Source organism: Girardinichthys multiradiatus, chromosome 22 (genome assembly GCF_021462225.1).
Source record: "Girardinichthys multiradiatus isolate DD_20200921_A chromosome 22, DD_fGirMul_XY1, whole genome shotgun sequence".
NCBI classification, from domain to species: Eukaryota; Metazoa; Chordata; class Actinopteri; order Cyprinodontiformes; family Goodeidae; genus Girardinichthys; species Girardinichthys multiradiatus.
Genome location: NC_061814.1, coordinates 4,137,358 through 4,157,499, shown reverse-complemented (window position 1 = coordinate 4,157,499; position 20,142 = coordinate 4,137,358). Strand labels below are relative to the sequence as shown.

Here is a 20,142-nt window from a genome sequence, read left to right as displayed (position 1 = left end):
AGAGTGTACATTGGTGTGTGGGAACCTGACAGTGGGCTGAGAAGAAGCAGTGCAGCAATCAGCTCAAGCATGTGTGGAACAAAGCACCAAAGGCCTTCATATGGCTGGTGAGACCTCTGCTTTCAGGAGATGATCATTCATTTCTGTAGATGTTGGCTTGCCTTACTGATGGTTCTGTACATTTAACATTCCATATGCAGGATGCTTTATTACTACTGATAATGTGGTAAACGACAAGGATTTTTTGTTGTTAGATTTCTCCCTTTCTGTTAATAGTGAGAGTAGTCTTTAATGATTGGAGTGATGAAAATTAGGTGTGAGTAAACAACATGGTTGGGTTTGTACTGAGAACTGCTTGTTCTCTTCTACAGAAACTGCTGGCCAGCCTGCTCATAGACCTGGGCTGCATCAGTTCAGCTCTGCTCCTCTATGAAAAGCTGGAGCTCTGGGAGGATGCAATTATCTGTTACGAAAAGCTCGGCCAACATGGAAAGGTACAGTCACACACATATACTCAAAAAGCTTCTTATTCAACACCTGAAGTATTGACTTCAGGGGCTGAATACACCAGACCTTTTACTTTTTATTCGTCTTTTTTATTTGTAAAACATGTTGGAAACTATGTATCATTTTCCCTTTGCTTCACAATTATGCATTGATTTGTGTTGGTCTATCACATAAAATTACCCTAACCCAGGCGCGTGGTTAGACCTGTGCTTCCGGGGCGGAATCCCCGGATGTTTTCTGAACAGCCCCGGACTTCGCGATAGAAGAAATTTAGAAGTATTAAAAAGATGCAGCCACAAAATGGTATTGGACTTCACATTTGTATTTAAAAACCATCAGATTTTTTCAATTGTGTTCCATATAATCATGTCCCGCTCCACCTAACCTGACAATGAGTTATAAGCAGAAGACACAAAATAGTTATTTGCACACCGCGAATGCGCAACTACGCACAGCCAGAGACGGACTCCATTCTGGAGAACTCCAGAACTGCAGTTACTCCAGGTCGACATGCCTCCTTCATTACCCGAAAAATTACACTGACCGCCTGTGTGTTCAGGAACAGGCGGAAGCGGAGCGGTATAACCCAGGAGAAGATAGCAGTAAAACCTGAATGCTGACTCAGGATGGGTTAATTGTAAGTTACAGTTAATCACTGATTCACCCAGCAAGATATAAGTTGGAAGATCACTCTAATGAGCATCATCAGGGTCATGATGAGGAACTTTCACCTGAGCTAAAGGTGAAGTTAAATGATCCGGCTGTGATATAAAACAGTAGCAACCTTCTCTGTGAACTTCTAGCCGGATTTGCATCATAATGTGAAAATATCTGGTCCTTTACTTCAGTCAAAATAAAAGCATTTAATCCTAACTGAAAACATTAAAAGGTCCTTCAGATCATCACATTGCATCTCATTGCAGCAACCAGTCTGATAGTCCAGTTCTACATGTAGACAGAAAAAAGTGTTGCTCAATAAACCAGGAAAATATCTCCTGGTTCCAGTAAGACGTAGTAGAAAGAGCAAAAGTAAGGCTCCCTCTTCTCTTTCATATCTTCTGTGCTGATTCTAAACATACAGCTCTGGTTTTAAAGATGAGGTATGATTAAGAAATAAATCATAACGATTAATCACAGGTGGACCATTGATTAGTTAACTATTTTATTTTTCTGAATTACACATGTAATATTATATAAACTAAACTCATTAAACAAAGATATATACCATATGTATACAGTTATTAATAACTGTAATATTAGTACTGCTACGGTCCAGGATGAGGCTCTATGCTCTATTTTAAACACCACAACTTAACACCCTTTCCTCTCAAAGTGTTTAATAGTAAGAACTGCACTAATGTCTCACATGCTCAGTGCTGAACAAAAGACTGTGTTGAAAAATGTTTAACTTATTATTTTTGGCAGGGCAAATTTCTTCAGAAGTGGAATGAAGGGCTGAAAAGATGGCGATAAAAGAGAACGGGTTCATAAAAGAAGGAACAATTTTAATAAAGTGTTTCGAAAGCTGTTGGCATGATAAAATAAATGTGTTTTAGGATTTTAGCATTTGACTAAGATTTAGGAAAATCAACTTTATACCACTTTCCTTTTTTGAAATATAAGAATAAAGACAATGGAGCCTCAAGAGTGGAACACTTTGATGAGAATGTAACGTTTAAAAAAGGTAATTTATGTTGATGACAAAACAAGCAAATTTTTCTGGCCCAAAGTAAACATCTCTGACTTTAAGAAAAACTTTTGTCAGCAAAAATTCAGATTAAGTTCTTTTCAAAATGCCTCAAAATGTGTCATTATTTGTTTCAGCAAAATGGTTTTTCATCAGATTCTTGTCCTTCATTCAGCTTCTAACAAAAATGAAATTAAAATTATTGCAAAACTTTTTTGTTTGATTAACAATAATTTACATTCAGTCTTTTTTTTTTATTCACCAATTTAAATAAAAATATTTGATTCAACTTTTAATTCGCTTCCCCAACTTAAGTATTACATAATGTGATAAATTAAGACCATTAAAATATACAGAATGCGGTATCAGTCATGACTTTTAACACAAAAGTTTATTAATTTTCTTCTAGTTACAGAATACTGTAGGCAGGGTCCCATCTGAAATTATCTTGCCCAGGCAAGGCTGTCAGCTGGCCATCCTGTAGGAGTCACATTCATCTGTTCAAACAATTATGTAAAAGTATAGACAGCATGGGAATGTCCAGCCATTGCACTGTTCTGGAAGGAGATGGGTTCAATGGCCCAGAGATGAGTGAGTTGTAGAGGGAACGTTTTGTATCAGCCCAAGAACAAAAGCAAAAGACCTTGAACGTGGGGTGAATGGCCCCACATAGAGGGAAAAAACATTACTCCTGTATTAAGTCAGATTACAGTTTATAAATGCACTCAGGGACCTTCATTTTTAGAGACATGTCCTTGTGTCTGAAGAAACTACAATTTTGCCATGATGACAGTTGTTACATTAGGAACAGAAAGGTTGAGTCTTGCTAGCCTGAGAACACCATCCCATCAGTGAAGTACAGCAGGACCGTCATCATGTTGTCTGGATGCTACAGGATGGACCGGGGTACAAAATAAAATAGATGACATCATGGGAAAAGACAATTACGTGGAAGCATTCAAGCAACTTACATCGGCCAGGAGGTTAAAGCTTGGCAACAAACAGGTCCTCTAGATGGATACTGATCCTCAGCATACCACCAAATTAGTTACAGAGAAAAACAACAATCAATGTTGTGATGTTAGGTTGGGCGTTATGTAACATTTTTCCAACCAATATTTGTCAGTCCAACACATGACGATGGGCGATATATTTGTACAGGTGACATTTGGACGTTTTTGGCTATGTTCACACTGCCGGTCTTAATGCTCAAAAACCTATTTTTTCAGTAATCTGTTTTTTTTTTTGTGTGTGTGTGGTCGTTCACATTACTTTGTAGATTTTGCCTATATCTGACTTCAGAGTGAACGGTTTGCAGCTCAAAACTGACCCGCATGTTCATAAGAACAATAAGTGCGTCATCAAGCGCAGCACAACAGTAAACATGGAGAAATAGGTGTTATGGTTTAAGTGCACAACAGAAGCCATTTATTGTCAGTGGGTGCTGTGTGGGAAACACGTGAATAAAAGGAGAGTGAAACTCAGTTTTAGGGAGATCTGACTGCCAGTTCAGCACAACAAACTGTTTGGATGAGGAGACACAGCCAGCAGTGGTGGAGCAGGGATGTTAACAACAGAGACCGAGTTTATTCAGGACTTTATCAGAGGTTTCAATCATATATGTCAGCGCCTCTCCTCTCTTCTCAACTCCACAAGCAGAAGACTTGATGCAATCCAGTGTATCGGACTGCAGCAGGGGCAGATCATCACATGCTTGGTAACATCAGTAGCATTTTAAATTCCTCTGTTTGAACGGTTTTATACAAATTTTACAATACAAACTACGTCCCACATCCAGACGGTTCCTACGAGCCTTTCAATTAGGCTTGAATAAAGTTTTATCCGTGTTGATTAACGAGCTCTAACGTCTGGCTGTCTCCACTGTGCAGTTCTGTTCTAGCCCCCCATCTGTATTGCTAACTGCTACCGTTTCTTGGGGCAGAACATAATTGTCAACTTTAACAGGCAATTAATTATTCATTTAAAAAGATAATAGCATGTGACCACACATACGAAACTTACAGAAAAACCGGCTCTATTGAGTACAACTGCTAATGAGAACTTCTCTCCATGTAAAAAAAAAAAGACCTAAAGAGATCAGTGAGCCTCAAAGCGGTATGGATATTTTTATAGATCACAACTTATCCGTTCAAGAACCCCTCATGACAACTATTAAATTGAGGCATGTGACGTCGCATGGTACGGCGGAGCCGAGATCCCACCCTGGAGCCAGGACTGGAGTCGGGACTCGTCAGAGAACGCCTGGTGGCTGGGCTGCTCCTCGCGGGACCTGGCCGGGCCAAGCCCGAACGAGACACGCGAGGCCCATCCCCCAGTGGGCCCACCACCTGCAGGGAGAACTGTAAAGAGGATTGGGTGGCGGACGAAGGTGGAGACCTCAGCGGCCCGATCCCCGGATGCTTAGGCTGGCTCTGGGGACGTGGAATGTCACCTCGCTGGGGGGGAAGGAGCCTGAGCTGGTGCGGGAGGTCGAGAGATATCGACTAGAAATAGTCGGGCTCGCCTCCACGCACAGCGTGGGCTCTGGAACCCATCTCCTCGAGAGGGGCCGGACTCTCTTCTACTCTGGAGTGGCCTACGGGGAGAGGGGGCGGGCTGCGGTGGATTTGCTTGTTGCCCCCCCAGCTCAGCTGTCTCGTTTGGGGTTTACCCCGGTGGATGAGAGGGTCGTATCCCTGCGCCTTCAGGTTGGGGAGAGGTCTCTGACTGTCGTTTCGGCCTACGGGCCAAGCGGTAGTGCGGAGTACCCGGCCTTCTTGGCATCCCTGTCAGGGGTGCTGGATAGTGCCCCTCCTGGGGACTCCATTATTCTGCTGGGGGACATCAACGACAGTGACACCTGGAGACGCGTGATTGGGAGGAATGGCCTCCCCGATCCGAATCCAAGTGGTGTTTTGTTATTGGACTTCTGTGCTAGTCACGGATTGTCCATAATGACCATCATGTTCAAGCATAAGGGTGTCCATCAGTGCACTTGGCACCAGGACACCCTAGGCAGGAGGTCAATGATTAACTTTGTTGTCATATCATCAGGCCTTTGGCCATATGTTTTGGACACTCGGGTGAAGAGAGGGGCTGAGCTGTCCACTGATCACCACCTGGTAGTGAGTTGGATCCGCTGGAGGAGGAGAAAGCCGGACAGACTTGGCAGGCCCAAGCGCATAGTAAGGGTCTGCTGGGAACGTCTGGCGGAGCCCTCGGCCAGGGATGTATTCAACTCCCACCTCCGGGAGAGCTTTGACCAGATTCCGGGGAATGTTGGAGACATAGAGTCCGAGTGGACCATTTTCTCTGCATATATTGTCGATGCTACTGCCCGTAGCTGTGGCCGTAAGGTCTGCGGTGCCTGTCGCAGCGGCAATCCCCGAACCCAGTGGTGGACACCGGCAGTAAGGGACGCTGTCAAGCTGAAGAAGGAGTCCTATCAGCTGTGGTTGGCTTGTGGGACTCCTGAGGCGGCTGACGGGTACCGTGAGGCCAAGCGTGCTGCAGCCCGGGCAGTGGCACAGGGAAAAACTCGGGCCTGGGAGGAGTTCGGTTAGGCCATGGAGAAGGACTACCGGTTGGACTCGAAGCCATTCTGGCACACCACCTGGCGCGTTAGGAGGGGGAAGCAGTGCTTCGCCAACACTGTTTACAGCGGGGGTGAGAGGCTGCGGACCTCGACTGGGGATATTATCGGGCAGTGGAAGGAGTACTTCGAGGATCTCCTCAATCGTGCCATCACGCATTCCCTGGTGGAAACAGGCTGGGGACTCGGGGTTGGACTCTTTCATCACCAAGGCTGAAGTCACTGAGGTGGTTAAAAAGCTCCGCGGTGGCAGGGCTTCGGGGTTGGATGAGATCCGCCCTGAGTACCTCAAGTCTTTGGATGTTGTGGGGCTGTCATGGTTGACACACCTCTTCAACAATGCGTGGCGGACAGGGACAGTGCCTTTGGATTGGCAGACTGGGGTGGTGGTCCCCCTTCATAAGAAGGGTGACCCCGGAGGGTGTGTTCCAACTACAAGGGGATCACACTCCTCAGCCTTACTAGTAAGGCCTACGCCAGGGTATTGGAGAGGAGAGTCTGGCCGATAGTCGAACCTTTGGTCCTCATTGCCAGCACTAAGTCGGACCTGTTCCCGGTGCAGGTTGGACTCCGGCAGGGCTGCCCTTTCTCACCGGTCCTGTTCATAACTTTTATGGACAGAATTTCTAGGCGCAGCCTCCGTAGGGTGGCAGGCACTCCCTTAGAGATGGGGTGAGGAGCTCGGCCATCAGGGAGGGGCTCGGAGTAGAGCCGCTGCTCCTCCACATCGAGAGGTGCCAGATGAGGTGGCTCGAGCATCTATACCGGATGACTCCTCGATGCCTTCTCGGGAGGTGTTCCAGGCACGACCCACCAGGAGGAGGCCCAGGGGACGGCCCAGGACACGCTGGAGGGACTATGTCTCTCGGCTGGCCTGGGAACGCCTTGGGCTCCCCCTGAAGGAGCTGGAGGAGGTGTCTTTGGAGAGGGACGTCTGGGTGTCTCTGCTGAGTCTGCTGCCCCCGCGACCCGGTCCCGGATAAGTGGAAGACTACGAGTACAACTTATCTGTTATGAAAAACTACAGAATGCAATTAAAGCAAATCCTTGTACCCTCAGCAACATGCCTTTCCAGTTTGAGGTCAATTTGTTTTTGAGCTAAACTGTGAATAGACACAGACCTTTCTTGCATGATGGTGATTAAGTTAAAGTTTTTAAAGTCACAACTGTCTCTGTCTAAATGCGTAACCTCTGCTACAATAACATAGTTCATATGCAAGGTAATGCATACTGTTTTACATTTTTTAAAATAGAAATAAAGGAGGCAGAATGAAAGTCTCATTGGAAAAAAAATCACAGATTATTTGGACATCTTGTGAAGTTTTAACTTACCTCTGACATTCTCTCACTGTTAAACTAGCTGCAACATTACAAGGATATTTCCGGCTCAAAATATCAAAATAAAAGCACTTACTGATCCATTTATTCAGACATTTGAAACTCATTTATTTACTTACTATATTTTTCCCCATCATGTTAAGCTGTAATTTATAAATTAAATTTAAACATTTTTTTGAACTGAGAAAAACACGTTTTAAATGTGGATTTAGAAAATGGTTTCCTAACATTATTAGGAATTCCCTTGCTCAGAGTGAGGAGAAGAAAACCCTCCAACTCTATTTAATGTAAGATCTAATGAAGGAATGGACAATATAAAGACAGGGATAAACAGCTGTTAACCTAGTCATTACAATGATAAAAAAAAACAACACTTTGATTTATTCAGATATTCAACAGGCTTCCAGGCCTCAGATACATGACTTGTTAACATCTCTGCTCCCAAGTTGAGGACTTAAAAGACAAACATTTTATTATTATTATTATTAGTATTAGTATTTGGATTGTTCTGTGGTGTTGGGAACACTAAGTACACCATTTAGGTTCAAGTTGTTATTTGAGGATAAGTTTCAATGTTTCAAACACCCTTTAAAGGTGACTTGTGACGATCACAAGTTGGAGTTCCACCACTGTCATTCCTGTCCCTAATTTGCATTCTTATTGCCAGATGTGGAGTTTCTGTCATTGCAAGTCCTGACATTTAAGTCAGATGGGCAGCAGAAATGAAAGTTACCTGTTGATTTATAATCACTAAAGCATTTAAAACCCTTTTTTTTCCCCAACAATCAGCTGCTTAGTAAAGCAGTTATTAGCATTGCTGCTTTGACGCAAGGTCTTGGGTTTGAATCCCTGCCTGGGTTCTCTCTGCATGAAGTTTGCAAGTTATTCCAGTGCATATGTACTGGGGTTGGACAATGAAACTGAAACACCTGGTTTTAGACCACAATAATTTATTAGTATGGTGTAGGGCCTCCTTTTGCGGCCAATACAACGTCAATTCGTCTTGGGAATGAAATATACAAGTCCTGCACAGTGGTCAGAGGGATTTTAAGCCATTCTTCTTGCAGGATAGTGGCCAGGTCACTACGAGATACTGGTGGAGGAAAATGTTTCCTGACTCGCTCCTCCAAAACACCCCAAAGTGGCTCAATAATATTTAGATCTGGTGATTGTGCAGGCCATGGGAGATGTTCAACTTCACTTTCATGTTCATCAAACCAATCTTTCACCAGTCTTGCTGTGTGTATTGGTACATTGTCATCCTGATACACGGCACCGCCTTCAGGATACAATGTTTGAACCATTGGATGCACATGGTCCTCAAGAATGGTTCGGTAGTCCTTGGCAGTGACGCGCCCATCTAGCACAAGTATTGGGCCAAGGGAATACCATGATATGGCAGCCCAAACCATCACTGATCCACCCCCATGTTTCACTCTGGGCATGCAACAGTCTGGGTGGTACACTTCTTTGGAGCTTCTCCACACCGTAACTCTCCCAGATGTGGGGAAAACAGTAAAGGTGGACTCATCAGAGAACAATTCATGTTTCACATTGTCCACAGCCCAAGATTTACGCTCCTTGCACCATTGAAACCAACGTTTGACATTGGCATGAGTGACCAAAGGTTTGGCTATAGCAGCCCGGCCGTGTATGTTGACCCTGTGGAGCTCCTGATGGACAGTTCTGGTGGAAACAGGAGAGTTGAGGTGCACATTTAATTCTGCCGTGATTTGGGCAGCCGTGGTTTTATGTTTTTTGGATACAATCCAGGTTAGCACCCGAACATCCCTTCCAGACAGCTTCCTCTTGCGTCCACAGTTAATCCTGTTGGATGTGGTTCGTCCTTCTTGGTGGTATGCTGACATTACCATGGATACCGTGGCTCTTGATACATCACAAAGATTTGCTGTCTTGGTCACAGATGCGCCAGCAAGACATGCACCAACAATTTGTCCTCTTTTGAACGCTGGTATGTCACCCATAATATTGTGTGCATTTCAATATTTTGAGCAAAACTGTGCTCTTACCCTGCTAATTGAACCTTCACACTCTGTTCTTACTGGTGCAATGTGCAATCAATGAAGACTGGCTACCAGGCTGCTCCAATTTAGCCAGGAAACCTCCCACATAAAATGTCAGGTGTTTCAGTTTCATTGTCCCCAACCCCTGTAGGTCCTCTTCTGGACCAGTACTCTGGCTTCCTCCCACAGTCCAGGAATTTGTTAACTGGCCTATCTTAATTGGTTCTGTGTTTCTGTCACTTATAATGTGGAAATCAAGTTAGAAAAAGGCAACTAAATATAATAAAAATCACAAACTCAAGGTAAAGACCTTGCTTTGTTACCCAAAAACCATTTGTTTACATCTGTTCTTATTATGGCACTCAAACTGGCTGCTCCCATAGTGGCAAGCTCAAAAATTGCATCACAGTCCTGCCTTCAGAACGTAGCTTTACATTGTCACAAAATGCAAAATAAAGGCGAATAAACCAGATGATGTGTGCCACAATTGCATTCCAAGTCATATAACCAAACACTTTTATATGGAATAACATGGAAAGCTCCTCACAAAGGAAATTAAGTACTATATGAATCTATAACATAACATAACATACCTCTCTTCTCTTGCCAATGGTGCAACACTTCTGCAACATGTAAACAGTGAGTTTACCACAGGTGAAGCAGCTAGCTGGAGTCATCATGACAGCTAAAATACCTTATGGATGCAAGGTGTAAATATGTATATAGATGGTTTGCCTAATTTAGTTTCAAAGCAAACATATTAGACCCAGCAACCTTAACAGACCTGGCTTACCCACCTCACCATGTTGTATATGTTACCGGCAATGTTGGGAGTAATGGCATTACAAAATAACGACGTTAGTAACTGCGTAATGAAGTAATTAATAGTAACTAATTACTTTTCTTGTAACTAATTACTTTTCTTATTTTCGTAACGCCATTGTGATATTTACAATGTAACGCAACACGTTACTACAACTCAATGAGCTTGGTTTATTTAGAGCACAGTCTGCTGCTGCAGAGGGATCCACTTTTCTCCCGCAGCTGCAGTGAGGGTTTTTTAAAACTCTTCAATGAAAAAGCAGGAGGTGGGGGAGGGGGGCACAGACAAATAGCGGCATACATGACGCTGATTGGCTGGGAAGGCATCATGTAGGTGGGTTTTCACAGACATAGTAAACCAACAGCAATGCCGATGGAGGGAAGTCTTGTAAATTCAAAGACAGCGTTTGAAAGTTGGAAGTATAGGCAAAATTGGACATTCGCTGAAGTTAATGTGCATGTGATTTGCAAGTTATGTCCGGGAACAAAGAAATTATCCACATCTGTGACCAGCAACTCCAACCTTATGAAGCACCTCGCATCGTGTCACCCTTCCACAACACTAGTGGCTAACAACCCGAGCCCTGCTGCTCCCAGTGCGAGCTCCCACAATCCTACACCGTGCAAACAGAAAAGGCTTGATTTTTCTGGTCAACAATAGTTACTTTACTCAGTTGCTTTGGTAGTGCAGGTACTAAGTCACTAACTCAGTTACTTTTTGGGGGAAGTAACTATAACGAGTTACTTTTTTAAAGTAATGTTCCCAGCAATGGTTACCGGGCCAACCGCTCAAACGGCTATAAATTAAAGAGACAGAATTCCATTCAATTCAGTTTATTTACAGGTCCTTCTCAAAATATTAGCATATTGTGATAAAGTTCATTATTTTCCATAATGTCATGATGAAAATTTAACATTCATATATTTTAGATTTATTGCACACTAACTGAAATATTTCAGGTCTTTTATTGTCTTACTACGGATGATTTTGGCACACAGCTCATGAAAACCCAAAATTCCTATCTCACAAAATTAGCATATTTCATCCGACCAATAAAAGAAAAGTGTTTTTAATTTAAAAAACGTCAACCTTCAAAATAATCATGTACAGTTATGCACTCAATACTTGGTCGGGAATCCTTTTGCAGAAATGACTGCTTCAATGCGGCGTGGCATGGAGGCAATCAGCCTGTGGCACTGCTGAGGTCTTATGGAGGCCCAGGATGCTTCAATAGCGGCATTTAGCTCATCCAGAGTGTTGGGTCTTGAGTCTCTCAACGTTCTCTTCACAATATCCCACAGATTCTCTATGGTGTTCAGGTCAGGAGAGTTGGCAGGCCAATTGAGCACAGTGATACCTTGGTCAGTAAACCATTTACCAGTGGTTTTGGCACTGTGAGCAGGTGCCATGTCGTGCTGAAAAATGAAATCTTCATCTCCATAAAGCTTTTCAGCAGATGGAAGCATGAAGTGCTCCAAAATCTCCTGATAGCTAGCTGCATTGACCCTGCCCTTGATAAAACACAGTGGACCAACACCAGCAGCTGACACGGCACCCCAGGCCATCACTGGCTGTGGGTCCTTGACACTGGACTTCTGGCATTTTGGCATTTCCTTCTCCCCCGTTTTCCTCCAGACTCTGACACCTTGATTTCCGAATGACATGCAGAATTGGCTTTCATCCGAAAAAAGTACTTTGGACCACTGAGCAACAGTCCAGTGTTGCTTCTCTGTAGCCCAGGTCAGGCGCTTCTGCCGCTGTTTCTGGTTCAAAAGTGGCTTGACCCGGGGAATGCGGCACCTGTAGCCCATTTCCTGCACATGCCTGTGCACGGTGGCTCTGGATGTGTCTACTCCAGACTCAGTCCACTGCTTCCGCAGGTCCCCCAAGGTCTGGAATCGGCCCTTCTCCACAATCTTCCTCAGGGTCCGGTCACCTCTTCTCGTTGTGCAGCGTTTTCTGACACACTTTTTCCTTCCCATAGACTTCCCAATGAGGTGCCTTGATACAGCACTCTGGGAACAGCCTATTTGTTCACAAATGTCTTTCTGTGTCTTACCCTCTTGCTTGAGGGTGGCAATAGTGGCCTTCTGGACAGCAGTCAGGTCGGCAGTCTTACCCATGATTGGGGTTTTGAGTGATGAACCAGGCTGGGAGTTTTAAAGGCCTCAGGAATCTTTTGCAGGTGTTTAGAGTTAACTCGTTGATTCAGATGATTAGGTTCATAGCTCGTTTAGAGACCCTTTTAATGATATGCTAATTTTGTGAGATAGGAATTTTGGGTTTTCATGAGCTGTATGCCAAAATCATCCGTATTAAGACAATAAAAGACCTGAAATATTTCAGTTAGTGTGCAATGAATCTAAAATATATGAATGTTAAATTTTCATCATGACATTATGGAAAATAATGAACTTTATCACAATATGCTAATATTTTGAGAAGGACCTGTAAATAAACTGAATTGAATGGAATTCTGTCTCTTTAATTTATAGCCGTTTGAGCGGTTGGCCCGGTAACCATTGCTGGGAACATTACTTTAACTTTATCACAATATGCTAATTGTTTGAGAAGGACCTGTATATAGTGACAATTCACAACACATGTTGTCTCAAGGTACTTCACAAAGTCAGGTACATACATTCCAATTAATCCTAACCATTGAACAGTTCAGTCAGATTCAGTTATTTATTCAAATTGGAAAAAAAGTTTTTCTATCTAAGGAAACCCAGCAGATTGCATCGAGTCAGAAACTTACAGCAGTCACTCCTCCTAGATGAGCATGTAGAGACAGTGGACAGTCACTGGCGTTGACTTTGCAGCAATCCCTCATACTGAGCATGCATGTAGCGACAGTGGAGAGGAAAAACTGCCTTTTAACAGGAAGAAACCTCCAGCAGAACCAGGCTCAGTGTGAGCGGCCATCTGTCACGACCGACTGGGGGTTTGAGAGAACAGAGCAGAGACACACAAAGAATACAGAAGCACTGATCCAGGAGTACTTTCTATAGGAAGGAAAAGTAAATGTTAGTGGATGTAGCTCCTTGAGTTGTTTCATCTAGAAAGAAAGAACAGATAAACTCTGAGACAGTTTTCAAGGATAGAATCTGAAAGAGAGCACATATAATTAGTTACAGTAAAAGCTCAGTCAATTGCTATGTCTAGGAGAGAGAAAGGGTTAAACACTGAAAGACAGGGCCAAGTGGATCATCTGTAGAAGGTGAGCATTAAGTTGTTGCCAGGAGAAGCTTGGACAATGCCCCTCTCCAGAAAGGTGTCACAGGTAGACACAGAGTCAGGCCAGATGTAGCTTCTAGGAAGAGAAAAGAGAGAGAACATAAAGTTAAAAACTGAAATAACAGCAAATAATGCAAAATTGGAGAGTAGTGTGAAAATGTAGCGAAGAGGATGAAAGTGGTCATTATGTCCTCCTGCAGCCTAAGCCTACAGCAGCATAACTACAGAGATAGTTTCAGTTTATTTATTTATATTGCGCTTATTTACAACAATGTCGTCTCAAGGCACTTCACGAAAGTCAGGTACATACATTCCAATTGATCCTAACCAGCGGGGCCGCCGGGGAGGCCAGACCAAACCACCAAGTGCCAGAGCCCGGCCAGCCCAGAACAGGCCACGTGTAAGGGCACTAAGTAAAATAATAAACTGATAAAGTTTGTTCATCTAGAGCCCACTGATAGCCATTGTTATACTAAAATCCACAAGGATCGGGATACCTCTTTCTGTCAGACTGATTATAACCACTGGAAAAGAGAAGGGGTCATACAGGTAGCAGAAATGGAGGGTGTGTTTGCACCTCAACCATAACTGAGCCAGTTTAGGCCAAACCTGACTCCCCCTTACTCCATCCAACAGGGAGGGAGGAAGGCAGATGTAAAAAATAAGGAAGATAGCCTAAGCCATTCTAATTATAAGCTTTATCAAAAAGTAACGTTTTAAGCCTAGCCTTAAAAGTAGACAAGGGTGTCTGCCTCACGGACTAAAACTGGGAGCTGGTTCCACAGGAGAGGAGCCTGATAACTAAAGGATCTGCCTCCTATTGTACTTCTAGAGACTCTAGGAACCACCAGTAAACCTGCAGTCTGAGAATGAAGTGCTCTGTGAGTAACATATGGTATGATGGAGCTAGATCATTAAGGGTTTTATATGTGAGGAGGAGAATTTTAAATTCTATTGTGGATTTAATGAAGGGAAGCTAAACAATGGTTCATTACACTACGGGTACAAACAAGTAACTTAAAATATTATATAAGCAGGACAAACTCTAGTCATCGTTTGATGCTGCATTCACTGGTAAAAGGAAAAGGCAAGTGCGTTTGCTGACACGTGGACAACTCAGCTTCTGTCTTACACAAACAGCTTTCCCCACTGTGGGGGTCACTGGGATGGCCAGTGTTATTTCAGGGGAGGGGGGGCTTCCAAACACAGGTGTGAGGCATAATCAAACAGACCACTGGGAGGTGGAGGAGGGGGGCACCATGGAAGAGACTGTCCAGCTTTTTCTTGATCAAATAGTTTTGTTTTGTATTGCTAATTTGTAATAACAGGCTGTTGTGATTATTATTATGAATATATTATTTAATATTAATATTTTAATATTTTATTTAATAATAATTCGGTCCGTTAAGTGTTGTCCGGTGAATACCAGCCCAAAAAGGCGGTGGTATTAGGACAATAGTGAAAAGGTTGAAACAAGCTCTGGCATTACTGAACAGCAAAACTCTGCACACACAATAGAATAAATTCACACAATTTCTTATCATACAAGAATTTATTAACAAAAATAGGTCGACTCAAAGTCAAACATATTTCAATCAATAAAGTCTTTACTATACTAGAATACTCTTACTCGTCGTCTGCCACTTTATCCGGGCCCGGGTCACGGGGGCAGCAGACTCAGCAGAGACACCCAGACATCCCTCTCCCCAGACACCTCCTCCAGCCCCTCCGGGGGGAGCCCAAGGAATTCCCAGGTCTGCCGAGAGACATAGTCCCTCCAGCGTGTCCTGGGCCTCCTCCCGGTGGGACGTGCCTGGAACACCTCCTGAGGAAGGTGTCCAGGAGGCATCCGGTATAGATGCCCGAGCCACCTCAACTGGCTCCTCTCGATGTGGAGGAGCAGCGGCTCTACTCCGAGCACCTCCCAGGTGGCCGAGCTCCTCACCCTATCTCTAAGGGAGTGCCCGACCACCCTACGGAGGAAGCTCATTTCAGCCGCTTGTATACGGGATCTTGTTCATGGCCATAGGTGAGGGTAGGAACGTAGACCGACTGGTAAATCGAGAGCTTCGCTTTTTCGGCTTAGCTCTCTCTTCACAACAACGGACAGTGTCCCCTTTACTGCGGCAGCCGCACTGATCCATCTGTCAATTTCCCGCTCCATTCTCAAGACCCCAAGATACTTGAACTCCTCCACTTGAGGCAGGAACTCCCCTCCAACATGAAGAGGACATGCCACCCTATTCAGGTCAAGAACCATGGCCTCGGACTTGGAGGAGTTGGTCCTCATCCCAGCCGCTTCACACTCTGCTGTGAAGCGCCCCAGTGCATGCTGTAAGTCTTGGGTAGAGGGGGCCAGCAGGACCACGTCATCTGCAAAAAGAAGAGACGAAATCCACTGGCCCCCAAACCAGACCCCCTCCAGCTTTTGGCTGCACCTAGGATAGGTTCATAAAAGTTATGAAAAGGACCGGTGACAAAGGGCAGCCCTGCCGGAGTCCAACATACACCGGGAACAGTTCCGACTTAGTGCCGGCAATGCTGACCAAACTTCTGCTCAGCTTGTACACAGACCGGATGGCCCCTAATAAAGGGCCTCCGACTCCATACTCCTGGAGCACCCCCCACAAGGCACCATGAGGGACACAATGGAATGCCATCTCCTGGTCCACAAAACACGTGTGGACTGGTTGGGCAAACTCCCATGAACCCTCAAGTACCCTGTAGAGAGTATAGAGCTGGTCCAGTGTTCCACGGCCAGGAGGAAAACCACACTGCTCCTCCTGAAGCCGAGGTTCGACTATCGGCCGGACTCTCCTCTCCAATACCCTGGCGTAGGCCTTACCGGGGATGCTTAGAAGTGTGATCCCCCTGTAGTTGGAACACACCCTCCGGTCACCCTTCTTATGAAGGGGGACCACCACCCCAGTCTGCCAGTCATGAGGCACTGTCTCCGACCGCCACCCAATGTTGAAGAGGCGTGTCAACCATGACAGCCCCACAACATCCAGAGACTTGAGGTACTCAGGGCGGATCTCATCCACTCCCGAAGCCCTGCCACAGCGGAGCTTTTTAACCACCTCGGTGACTTCAGCCTGGGTGATGAAAGAGTCTAACCCCGAGTCCCCAGCCTCTGCTTCCACCAGGGAATGCATGATGGCAGGGTTGAGGAGAGCCTCGAAGTACTCCCTCACTGCCCGATAATGTCCCCAGTCGTGCAACCTCCCATCCCTACTGTAGACAGTGTTGGCGAAGCACTACTACCCCCTCACTGCCCGATAATGTCCCCAGTCGTGCAACCTCCCATCCCTACTGTAGACAGTGTTGGCGAAGCACTACTACCCCCTCCTGAGGCGCCGTACAGTTTGCCCGAATTGCTTCGAGGCCAACCGGTAGTCCTTCTCCATAGCCTCACCGAACTCCTCCCAGGCCCAAGTTTTTGCCTCTGCCACAGCCCGGGCTGCGCCACACTTGGCCTCACGGTACCCGTCTGCCACCTCAGGAGTCCCACAAGCCAACCACAGCCGATAGGACTTTTACTACAGGTGTCCACCACCGGGTTCGGGGATTGCCACCGTGACAATCACTGCAGACCTTACGGCCACAGCAACGGGCAGCAGCATTGACAATAGAGACAAGAGAACATGGTCCACTCGGACTCTGCCTCCAACTATACTAGAATAATCCAACTAAAATACCAAGCCAAATGAAAGAATAAGGAAGACCAGCTATATACAATATGAACAAGTGAATCAAAGATGGTTAAAAACCATGGCCAATAAAGTGATACAACATTACCATCCAATGTTATTTATGTCTGAGAGCCAAGGATTATCTTGAGGAATCTGGAAATTAAGTAAAGTTAGTCTTGGAACTAACTTAGACCATAATTGTATATTTACTACAATAATATTTAAGGAAATATTATGAAGGAAATATTAAAATAATATTTAAATAAATATTTTTTTAATAAGAGCCAAACCTTCTGGATAAATGATTCTTAACTAGGTGATGACAAAGCCTGCAGGCTGATGACGTCCATAAGTCATGTGTTACCTTAGCTGTTAGCGGTTGAAGCTAAGGAAGGAAAGCCTGTAGCTGAACATGTATCTTTAAAATACCAATAATAAAAGGATCAAAATGCATAAGCGTCGATGAGGCGTTATGGCCGTTCTGTGTTTAAAAACCCTTCAAATAAAATTGTCTTAACTTTCTAAACAGAACACAGAACACATCATTAGCTAAACAGCCTAGTTTGCTAGCATTTGCTGAGTTTTCTCAACACAAACAAGAAAATCAAACATCATTAAACGAACATTATTTAGATTATTTAACTCTAAACAAGTCTTCTCTGCCCAAACACTACCTCTTACGTGAACCGTTCTGAAGACAGGGTTTCCTAGGCGACAATTTGAGGAGCATAACTGTCCCGGTAATCCACATGTAGGCATTAAAGGGACTAGCGTTGCTGCTAATCTCTGTTGTAGTAAGGGGTCGGCTGTTTAGCAGTCCCAGCATGTTCGGCTCCTTCAGTGGCTAAGGTGTGTCGGGGTAGTTCTTGCTACCTGAAAATACACGCAGGAAGGCGTGCATTGTTGCGGTTCCGATGCCTTCTTTTCCATGTTGTCGGGGGATATCCACTTCAATTTGGACTGCTTCTGGAGGCCTTAGAAGAAAAGTCAAGCCACGCTTGTCTTATTACACCCTTTTGTGAATGAATGCCGGGTACTTGAACATTAGATCATGACTTAACTTATTTGCATACAATCAGCGTGATCGTAGTCACTTTTGGATCCAAGATTCTTTAAAGGAGAAGCCTTACTTGCCCGCGAGTTTCAAGGCTTTCAGCTGACGCATGTTCTGGTCCCTCCATTAGCCCCTGTCCACAGCCGGAATGAGGCCGAGCGGAGGGGGAAATATGCTCTTGGGTCAGAGATTCCAGCTCTGACTACTACTTTTTCTGGGCTGTGTTAGGAATAGGTTAGTGTGATGTTGACAAGTGCAGAGATTTATACTGGCCTTTGCTTATGTACAGTTCAGAGGTTGTTCATCCACGTTCATCCATGTTTCACTTCATGTTCATCCATGGCTGGGTCCCAACACATGCTTTACACATTTTTTATTAAAATATATCATTATTATTACAATATTTATAATGATTTTTCACAAGCCTGAGTTTTTTGGTGCCCTGTATAGGTTTGTGATATGTGTGGGTGGAGCGCTGGCGCTGTGGAGACCCCACCAGATTTTTCAGTTCTGTGTAGGTGACATTGTTTGGGATCTACAACTTGACCATTTTATCCCATAACCCTTAAGAAATTTAAAATGGGTGTCTTACTGTGATTGTGAGAGGCCTGGCTTTTGCAGCCAAGACAGAAAGCCATTTTGCTGTTGCCATCAAGGGATCTTGACTATGTAAATGTCAGACAGAAAATGTCGTGAAAGATTTCCTCCAAGTGATGAACAATCTATTAAAGTTAAAAATTTAATTTTCCATGATTAGCCTTCTTCATTGGTTTTGTCTCACTAAAAAACTCTAGAGACCCAAATGAAGCAGCTTTCTGGGAACCAGTTAACCTTCCTACTGCTGGAGCTCCTTGTAGCTCCTCTGCCGTGCTCCAGAGTTATCTTACTGTAATAATCCAACATATCTTCTGCCACTCTAAGTGGCATCCATCTAAATAAAACATACATCTGAAACATTTGTTTAAATAGAATTTCTGACAGTACTTTGTACATTTTATTGTTTTACTTGATTAAATGATCTCCAGCAACATGATGTCTAAGCCAGATATGAAGTCCAAGAAAGACATTAGTACTGAATCCAATCCGATACCCATAATGAATTAGATCAACCCCACCTCTACTATGTATGCATATATGCTGTCTGCTTTAGAGGTTGGGCCCCCATTAAGAGGTTATAATAAAATGTTCAGGTCATGCCAGACTTTGTTTCAGCCGATCTCAAACCTGCCTTTCGGTCTGGATGAATGTTGGTTTGTTAGCTGGAAGATCGTATCTTGTCGGACTGGCTTGACCCATTCTGTAATCCACCTTGCTGCACTATCTTGGGTCTCCTGACAACACTTAGTGTAGGATTCCACGTCGTTAGACCCGTCAGTATTAAACATCCAGGCTAAGAGAAGCTGTTCCTGTATTCATCATAATCCACATTGTTTTGTATGCAATGCTGAACGTCTCCTTTTATTGATAAAAACATTTACTGAACAGGTGAAAATGTTTCCCAAGGATCTTATGTTTAAAATGCCAGACTGGTGTCAAGCTGACACTGCTGTTTATAAAGCATCATGTGTTTCATACTCACTCAGACCAGAAAAAAGGACATTATACTCTTATTACTGCTCTATAGGCTGGCCTCTAAAAATGAAGGCTTTTATTTTGACATCCATTTATATGAAAAATATGAACATGACAGTGTTCTGTCTGTTGGAACCAGCCCCAGATTACAGATGTGCAGACATGACGCAAATGCTCATTCTGATCCCTGGTCTGGCTCTCAAACTCCTCAGGTCTGGAGCTCTTGGTACGATTCAGGCATTCTGCCAGCTCTCTTTTATATAATTACACCATCCTTTGTGTATCTAATTAGATTACCCAGCTTGCTTCTGGCATAAATTAAAGTCTCCTTTTCCCCTTGTCCCTGCTGTTGTGGCCCTAGCCAATAGTCCATGTTATACTCTAACTGAAGTCCAAAGCAGCAAGGTAATCCATTTGTCTGAAATGATTTGGTCTCTGTCCAGTGTTGTGTCTCCTGTTTCCACTGCTGTCCTCTTCTTTCGTTCACAGACACATTGTAGCACACAGTAATGTTCTTGCACAATAGAAATATTCAACATTGCTCACTTGTGCATATCTTATCCCAGCTCTGTGTTTTGCTAGACACTTGGATGAAATCCAGAGCAGCTAAGAGACA

The 20,142-nt window shown here is 44.2% G+C and overlaps 1 protein-coding gene across 2 annotated transcripts in view; it reads left to right on the top strand.

Moving 5' to 3' along the window:
* Positions 1 to 20,142, top strand: part of ttc27 (tetratricopeptide repeat domain 27) — a 131,979-nt gene that overhangs the window by 94,635 nt on the left and 17,202 nt on the right. Inside the window, exon 12 of one of the 2 annotated variants that reach the window (XM_047352191.1) lies at positions 372 to 494. The exons of the other annotated variant lie outside the window; for it this stretch is intronic. Within the exon in view, the coding sequence (XP_047208147.1) occupies positions 372 to 494 (123 nt within the window). The remainder of the gene's footprint in view (positions 1 to 371; positions 495 to 20,142) is intronic. 2 annotated transcript variants of the gene reach the window in all.